This window comes from Acanthisitta chloris, unplaced genomic scaffold, assembly GCF_000695815.1.
Source record: "Acanthisitta chloris isolate BGI_N310 unplaced genomic scaffold, ASM69581v1 scaffold19414, whole genome shotgun sequence".
Taxonomy (NCBI): domain Eukaryota; kingdom Metazoa; phylum Chordata; class Aves; order Passeriformes; family Acanthisittidae; genus Acanthisitta; species Acanthisitta chloris.
The window spans coordinates 13,732-22,839 of NW_008670164.1; the positions used below are offsets into that span (position 1 = coordinate 13,732).

Below are 9,108 nucleotides of genomic sequence, written 5' to 3' on the forward strand. Positions count from 1 at the left end.
CAGTGTTCAAAGCCAGGTTGGATGAAGCCTTGAGCAACCTGCTCTGGTGGGAGATGTCCCTGCCCAGGGCAGGGGTTGTTGGGACTAAATGATCTCCAAGCTCCATTCCAACCCCTTAACATTCTATGATTCACTCAAATGACTAATTTAATGGAGCCTTCTACAAATGCTTAACCATAGCTAACTCAACTCAACTCAGCTGGAAGTTGAATACAAAACTGCTGAAATAATACTAACCAAAATACTGTTTCCTTTTCCCTTGTTCTGCTCAGCCTCTGAACCCAATCTGAAATTACGATCCAGACTAAAGCAGAAGGTTGCTGAGAGAAGGAGCAGCCCCCTCCTGCGCAGAAAAGACGGTCCGGTGGTGACTGCTCTAAAGAAGCGCCCGCTGGACGTCACAGGTACGGCGGGTAAGCAGCAAACTGCACCACATGCTCACATGAGATGTCCTTTCCCAAAGGGATTCCTGTGCCCAGTTCACTGTGCAGGCTGGAGCTCTCATGTGCTTCTCAGTGTTGGTGAAACCAAGCTGAGGTCACTTGGTTTGTTCAGCTGGAGAAGAGGAGACTGGGGGAGACCTCACCACGCTCTGCAGCTTCCTCATGGGGAACAGCAGAGGGGCAGCACTGGTCTCTGCTCTCTGTGACCAGTGACAGGACCCCAGGGAACAGCTGGAGCTGTGTCAGGGGAGACTTAGGCTGGACATCACGAAAAGGTTCTCGACCCAGTGGTTTTATATATAGAGAGATATATATGATCTCTCTATTTTTTACTACTTATTTGACTTCACAGTTTCTTGTTGAAAAATCTTGTTCTTCTGGTACTAGAGTTTGTAAGGAGGGATCAAAGTAGATGATCCAGATTACCATAAAGTTAATTCTTAGCACCATCTAGGGATACTTCTGTGTAAATGCCACCAAGTGACAGCTTTTCCAAATTTGCCTCACTCAAAGGCACATGATCATCTCTCAAACAGTCTCACTGTGTGCTCTCTGTAGAGAGAGCACAGTGGCTGTGGGAGATCCTGGGGCAGCTCAGCACTCCTCTGTGTCAGAACCTCTCTGTTTGCAAAGGGAATATATGATTTCAAGGGCTAAGAATCATGGAATCATAGAATATCCTGAGTTGGAAGGGACCCATCAAGTGCAACTCCTGGTCCCACACAGGACAAGCCCAAGGGTCTCACCATGTGCTTGAGAGTGTTTTCCAAATGCTTCTTGAGCTCTGGCAGGCTTTGTATGAGATCTGAAAACCAAATGTCCTTCACACACACATTGTTCTATGGCACATGGCTCCACTGCCTGATCATTTGTCCCAGTAATGCCTTCAGAAATAGCAGTGGAGGCTCCTGCTTCTCACTGAGCATGGACTCAGTTCAAGAAGTCAGCCTGGAACTTGGCTAGAAAAATACCTGAGTCGTCATGGTAAGAGGGAACTTTTACATGGAAAAGAAGTCTTAAAAGAAGTTCCACTTCAGGGAATAGGAATTATATTTAAACTCTGACGAATACAGGGGATTCTGGTGGGACGCCTTCCACTAGACCATTTAGTTCCACCCCCTACCATGGGCAGGGACACCTTCCACCAGCCCAGGTTGCTCCAGGCCCCATCCATCCTGGCCTAGAACTTTTCTAGGGTTGGGGAAGCCACAGCTTCTCTGGTCAACCTGTGCCAGTGCCTCAGCACCCTCACAGCCAAGAATTTCTTCCTGATACCCCATCTAGCCCTGCCCTCTGTCAGTGTGATGGTATTCCCTCCTTGTCCTGTTGCTCCAGGCCCTCGGAATAATTAACTTTTCTTTATCTTGGGGCATCCTGGAGCAATTAGGAGCTTTCTGCAGCCTCAACCACTGCAGCTGCTGGGAGACCCTCCTGGCATTGAGCAAATCCTGTGCTTGGGGAGGAAGAAAGTTCAGAAAAAGAGGCTTTATTAAGGTTAATAACCCCTTCCCATATACAAGGGAAAACACTGGCAGCTGTGCCATGCACCAGACAGCAGACCTCCTGAGGGAAGTCTCATGCAATGAGGTGTTGTTAGGGTTAGAGGGTAAAGAGGGTGTGAAAGGCACTTCTGGAAAAATGAAGCAGAATAAATCCAACATCATCTTGTTTGACCTCTTCAAGCCCTCCATGTTTTCTATTATCTTTTAATCATAGTTAAAATTATTAATACGCTATAAGAGAATTCCCCATGGGGAGAAGACATAAATATGGTAAGTAGGCACTTGGATAAACCATTTGCAAGTGTTAGTTGGTATTTTAAGATCCCTGGAAATATTTAGGGAGAAGAGGAGGAGGAGGAGAGTTGCTTTCCTCCGAAACAAAACTTGAGGGGTTGTTATCTGTCTAAGTACCATCACAGAGATTGTTTGCAATGGTAAAAGTTGTTTTTGGATGTGTTTTTTAGACTCTGCATGCAACAGTGCTCCTGGATCTGGTCCCAGCTCTCCAAACAACAGCTCCAATAACATCACTGCCGAGAACGGAATCGCAGGATCAGTCACGAGTATCCAAGCAGAGGTATGGTGCCCTTCCTCCCTCCGGGTTTTAACACTTGGGATTCTAATCAGTTTCTGCAGAGTGTGAGGAATTAGGCGCATGAACCATGAAGGGAAAACCCCAGCATGTGACTTGGAGCAGACTTTGGGAATTACCTCGCAGTTTGGGTTGACGGGATGCATTATCTGTTTGTTAAATCTGGTTTGAACCAGCTCTCAATGAGCTTGTGGTAACTTGTGGTGGTTTTGGAGTGAGGAGAGAGTAAAAATAAAGTGATTTAGCAAGGTCAGGTGCAAGTTTTTTCATACTTGGGGAATCTGATCCTGTATATAGGGTGAATTTATTGTGTGCAGTAGGTTAGTTTAAGTATGCCCAAACCAGAACTGGACTAGAGGGAATGGGTTTAATCTTTTCCTCCACAACTGAGGATGTGAAATCTTGGCAGCTGACACCATGTGCCAGTTTATATCCCCATAAGCTTTCACCATCACTTGAGCCCTGTGCTGTGGGTGTCCAGGGCAGGAGGTTGGACTGGGTGAACTGGGGTTGGATTCAGCACAGCAATTCCTATGTTCAGGGTTACTGGAGCTCAGCTTTTCCAAGGGCAGATATTGGTGTCTGGGCCATGGAACTGGCTCCCTCTATAAACCTTGCATGTACGAAACCAGTGTGGTTGTGTAGTGCTACTGGTGCGTTTCTTTTTCTCCAGCTTCCCATTTGCTGTTTTCCCCATGAATATAGTGTCTGTCTCAGCATCAGAACTCTGCAAACAGGCTTGGGCTTGTTCTCCTCAAATGTTCCTTTAGAATTGAAAAGGGTTTCTTATGGGGTAAATGTCAGCCCTTACTGCTTTCAAGTTTTGTACAGATTTGCACTTTATTTTTGTTTCTAATGTAGTGTAACAGGATTTAATATGGGGGAATATGCCTTCTCCTCCACCCTCTCCCCTGTCAAATTATCCAGCAAACATCTCCAGCCACTCTAGTCCATAGGACACCTCCCAGACTTAGGTAATTATTGTAAAGACTAAGGTGGTATAAGGTGGAGGCTTCACTTGCCCCAGGAAGACGAGCATCGAGTCTCTGGTTTTGCTGGTCCAGTAGCTGCCAACTTGTCTATACTTAGCAAACTGCAAGTCCCCAATTATTGCTGATGGAAGAATTAGTGGATTTGACAATTTTTGGTGATAAAAACAGAGCAGGCAGCTTCCCACAGGTCCCTGCCCATGACAAGGAAGTTGAAACTGGGTGGTCATTGAGGTCCCTTCCAAGTCAAACCATAGCTCGAAGTCAGAGTAAGCTCCTGAAAGTGAATGTGAACCTGTAGCATTCTCATTAACCATTGCATTTTTCAGCTAAATAATTGGAGCTAATCATCTGGGACTAGACCACCAACACCTGATCAGATGGATTCACGTGATATAAAAAGCTCTTGGAGTGCAACAATTTTGTAACTTAGGCCAAGGCTTGAGCAGCACAGATGATGTGGGAAAAAATCCCTGTCCTGCCAAAGCCTTTCCCTTTCCCAAAGAAAAATAACTGCACTTCGTTCTAGCATTTCATGTGGTGTGATCCCAGATGCTCCATTGACGTGGATTTGTTCGTTCGGGGAAAGTACCAGTGGGGTTTGGTTGCTTTAAAATCTTCTCCTTCAGTAGAAGTTGCATGACCTGGGAAGCCAAGTTAGAGATCTCTTTGCTACCAGTTGATAGAATCATAGAATCAACCAGGTTGGAAAAGACCTCCAAGATCATCAAGTCCAACCCTACCACGGTTACTAGACCATGGCAATAAGTGCCACATCCAGTCTCATCTTGAAAACCTCCAGGGACAGTGAATCAACCACCTCCCTGGGCAGCCCATTCCAATGCCTGATTGCTCTCTCCATCAAAAATCTCTTCCTACTATCCAGCCTAAACCTCCCCTGGCAGAGCTTGAGTCGGTGTCCTCTTGTCCTACAGCTGGTTGCTTGGGAGAAGAGACCAACCCCCACCTGACTCCAACCTCCTGTCAGGGAGTTGTAGAGGGTGATAAGGTCTCCCCTGAGCCTCCTCTTCTCCAGGCTAAACAACCCCAGCTCCATCAGCCTCTCCTCATGGTACTTGTGCTCAGGTCCCTTCACCAGCCTCGTTGCTCTTCTCTGGACCTGCTCCAGCACCTCAATATCCCTCCTGAGCTGAGGGGCCCAGAACTGAGCACAGGATTCAAGGTGTGGCCTCACCAGCACCGAGTCCAGGGTAAGAATCACTACCCTGGTCCTGTTGACCATGTTGACCAAACCTTCCCATGTTCCCACCTTAAATATTTACACATTAAAATGTTTCTGGAAGGATGATTTTGGCAACTTGGTGTTTCATGCTTATCTCCCATGTTTTATTTTAAATGAGAAACATGTCTCGTTGCTTCTTAGTTTGCTCCATCACCTACTGAGCCAGTGCAGATACATTGGAAGATGAGATAGAAGTACTTAGGGTTGGACTGGATGATCTTTGAGGTCTTTTCCAACCCGATTGATTCTATGATTCTTAATGTAAGTTTCAGTGTCTGCCTGCAGTGAGCAAAGGCTATAGCTCTGCCTCCTTTAAAATAGACTATTTTTGAATACGGTTTCAAAGGTTTTTCCATCTCTAAAAGGTACATGATATTCATTGAGCTGGTACAAGACTATAAAAAGTCCTTGAGTAGAGCCGAAAATTGTACATACAGAAATTGTTGTGTGCAGTTCAAGTGTGTTTGCGTGTGGCTTAGTGTGGGGAGTGGCCTGGCTGCATTCAGCAAGGCTCCAGCATGTCTGGGCTAGTCAGGGGATGTGTTAGGACTTGTTGCCCGAAGGCCTTGGGAGGGGTAGCCGTGGAGATGGGAACCCGAACAGAAAGCACCTGCGTGCTGGCTCACCAGTCACGAGTTAGGAAGTTGCTGGGATGTTGCTGGGGTAGAAGACATGTAACAAGTTGTTGTGCCTTAGGTTAACCAATTGGTGAACACCTAACGTATAGAATAAGCCAATTGGCAGGGAACAGCTAAGCCAAGAAAACTATAAGTATCTGTAAAAAACAACAATAAACGGACGCCTTGCTTGCATCAAGCTGCGACACGTCTCTCCATCGCAACAGCTCAGAGCTGGGATCTGTCTGCTTAAAGTGCTGGTAATGCTGCCGAGTACCACGTGCTAATAGCATCAACTGCTCTACTCTTCTCTCTGCTGGGTTCAGATCAAATCCCCAGGAGAGAGTTTGAGGCACAACTCCAGAGTATTGATCGTTCAAAGAGAAAATGGATGTAGTTTGCTTTCATTTGTGATGTCAGTAAAATATTTCGTTCCTTTGCTGACAAGAACTATCTTCTCTTCAATGTGGCACAGTAACATTATATAATTTAAATTAGAGCAGGGTTGCTGGTAGTGCTCGAAATCACTGGGAAGGAGAAGTGTGTGGGGGTGTAAACTATACCATGGAGGTCAGTGTAGATGAGAGGTAAAAATCAAGGGGTTTTTAATGAGGCTGTTAAAAAACTGGCACAGGTTGTCCTGAGAAGCTGTGGCTGCCTCATCCCTGGGAGTGTTCTGGGCCAGGTTGGACGGGGCTTGGAACAACCTGGGCTAGGGAAAAGTGTCGCTGCGCATGGCACAGGGTGGGGTTGATGATCTTGAAGGTCCTTTCCAACACAACCCACAATCATGTGTCCTTCCTTCTTGCACAGGCAGCACAAGCCTCGGGAGTAGCCATGGGATGTCCTGCTAAAGCTCTCAATGAATTTTAATAAATCCAGGAGTCAGCATTGATCTTAAAGATTTCTCTATAAAAAAACCTTATAATATTAGTTCTGTGTGCCTTTTTCCCCTCTGTGAGGTTGCTACCGGGGGTTTTAAATCATAAATTTAAATTTTAGATTTTTATTAAGATGGGAAAAGACCTCTAAGATCATTAAGTCCAACCATGACTCACCCTAAGGTTCACCTTACAGTCTTTGAAGGAGAGTTTTAATATCCAAATCTGGAACCCGTCCTCAGAGCAAGGACATAACCTGCAAAGACTCATTGACTTACAGGACTGTGAGTTTCAATCTAAAATGTACAGAACCCTTCTACAGATCTCTGTTACATGGATATCACAGAATTCCAGAATGGTTTGGGTTGGAAGAACCTTAAAGCTCATCTCCTTGCACCCCCTGCCATGGGCAGGGACACCTTCCACTAGTCCAGGTTGCTCCAAGCCCCATCCAACCTGGCCCAGAACACTCCAAGGGATGGAGAAGCCACAACTTAGATATGGATAGTGCCATAGTAGCATATTAAGTTACTCAAAATCCTTTTTTTTCCCACATAGCACCTGAGTTTAACAGTAGAAATTGTATCGTGAGACTTTTTGGAATCCAAATTCTATTTAAGCTGGAGAACCACCTGCAGAGAATTCAGGGTGATCAGAACACTTGTTTCCCAACAGGACTATCAGGCAGTTTATGGTTATTTTTATAATGGGTTTGCTAGTGCTTATTTCAAGTCAATCTCATTTGGAAATTGAAATTGTTCTTGCTTTAAATGGCCATAAGATAACTCAGTCAGTCTTGCATTTTACCCTGAAAATCAGGAAATAGCTACATAAATGCCACCTTCAGGCATTTGGATGAGATTTTGGAGTGTGATTTAAGCAAACACACACCAGTACATAGCATAAATTGACTGTTACATGCTAAAGAGTATAACAGCAATCGTAAAGATTTTTTTAAAGGTAATCTGTTTTAGCTTTTAAAGGGCAAAGAGTTGTGAAGGGCAAGAACAAAGGGAATGGCATGAAGCTGTGCCAAGGGAGGGTTAGGCTGGATATTAGGCAAAGGTTCTTCCCCTAGAGGTGTTTGGGCACTGGAGCAGGCTTAGGTTGGACATCAGGAGAAGCTTCTTTCCCCCAGAGGGTGTTTGGGCACTGGAACAGGTTGAAATAGACTATCAGGACAAGGTTCTTCCTCCAGATGTGTTTGGGAACTGTGAGAAGGTTAGGTTGGATATCAGCACAAGGTTCTTCCCCCAGAGGTGTTTGGGCACTGGAACAACTCTCCAGGGCAGTGGTCACAGCCCCAAGCCTGACAGAGCTCAAGGAGTGTCTGGACAAGCGTCTTGGGCACATGGTGGGACTGTTGGGGTGTCCTGTGCAGGGCAGGAGTTGGACTCAGTGATCCTTGTGGATCCAGCTCAGAGTGTTCCGTTTATGTTTCTGATGTGTTCTCCCAGTGAGTGTGCCATGTCCTTGATGAAATGTGTGGATTCTCTCTCACTGGGACCATGTCCTTACTTTTGTTTGCAGCCCAGCCTGGCTCACAGACTCGTGAACCGTGAAGGCTCCGTGACACAGCTTCCACTCTACACCTCTCCTTCTTTGCCCAACATCACGCTAGGACTGCCTGCTACCGGCCCTTCCAGTGTAAGTGGGGTTGGGATGCTGCCTCTGGAATGTCATTTGCACCAATTTCTTGCTTAACCCCCTCTGCTGCCCTTGATGCATTTGCAGGCAGGATCAGCCCAGCAGGATGCGGAGAGACTTACTATCCCAACATTACAGCAGCGGATCTCACTATTCCCTGGCACTCACCTCACTCCCTACTTGAGCACTACAACGTTGGAGAGAGACGGGGGAACTGCACATAACCCTCTCCTGCAACACATGGTCTTACTGGAACAACCAGCTGCACAAACTTCCTTAGTCACAGGTGAGCACTCCACAGAGAACAGGCACCACACAGTCCCAGCTGGAAAAGGGAGGAGACCAACAGGAATCTCTTGGGGTTTTGTAAAGGCAGCCTCTAGGTACTGCAGCATCTCTACATTCTGTAGGTAGAGCATAGAAACTTTGGGGTATGTTGGTTGATGGTAACATTTCCGAAACCAGAGGTTGTCCACCTCATCCACCAAGGGAGAAACTGCCTTGTATTTTTGGTGAGGTGAAAATAAAAGTATTATTCTGTGAGGAAAGCATAAGCTGGTAGGGAAAAAAGCCTCAGAGTTCTAACCACTTCAGATTAAAGTGGAGGCAAAAGTGCCATGTCTTACTATTCCTGTTTTCCACGGGTGGTTTCTGTTCCGTGTGTGCAAGGCACGTGCTCACAAAATGACAGATTCAATGACTTCCTTCTCATCGTTAATCTAAAGAGCAAACCCATGGCAAAAATCAGCTGCCTCCCAACAGATTGTATTTCTTTGTGTACACTGCGTTTTCAGGATGCTAATTGCTGTGAATCACTGCCTGTGTCAGATTTCCAGAATGAAGTACCTGTGGGAAGGCGTGTTTCCAGAAATAGCCTTGATTCAAAGCAATAATTCCCAGTGGGATGCATTTCTGCGTTACAGTGTGTATGGTGCTGGGACAAAGGATGTTCTGCCTAAGTTGTTGATGTGTTGATTTTGATTTCTTTCCTTCCGTTTCTAATGGAGATTGTTGGGAGGTGTCAATCACAAAGCATTACAGCACAGCTCGTGGCCAGTTTTCCATCCAAATCCCAAGAATATACATGGCATTGTGATAAGCTTAGGAGCATGTGCATGGGGAGAAGCTGAAGCACAGAAGTGTGTTATTTGCTTCCCCCAGTTTACAGTGTACTGTGTTTGTTTCCAAGAGTAT

At 45.9% G+C, this 9,108-nt stretch overlaps 1 protein-coding gene across 1 annotated transcript in view; it reads left to right on the forward strand.

Moving 5' to 3' along the window:
• Nucleotides 1-9,108, forward strand: part of LOC103801183 (histone deacetylase 4-like) — a gene marked incomplete at both ends in the record, with an annotated part of 31,664 nt that overhangs the window by 11,552 nt on the left and 11,004 nt on the right. Inside the window, 4 exons of the mRNA XM_009073588.1 lie at nt 273-404; nt 2,410-2,522; nt 7,798-7,914; nt 8,002-8,200. Of these exons, the coding sequence (XP_009071836.1) occupies nt 273-404; nt 2,410-2,522; nt 7,798-7,914; nt 8,002-8,200 (561 nt within the window). The remainder of the gene's footprint in view (nt 1-272; nt 405-2,409; nt 2,523-7,797; nt 7,915-8,001; nt 8,201-9,108) is intronic.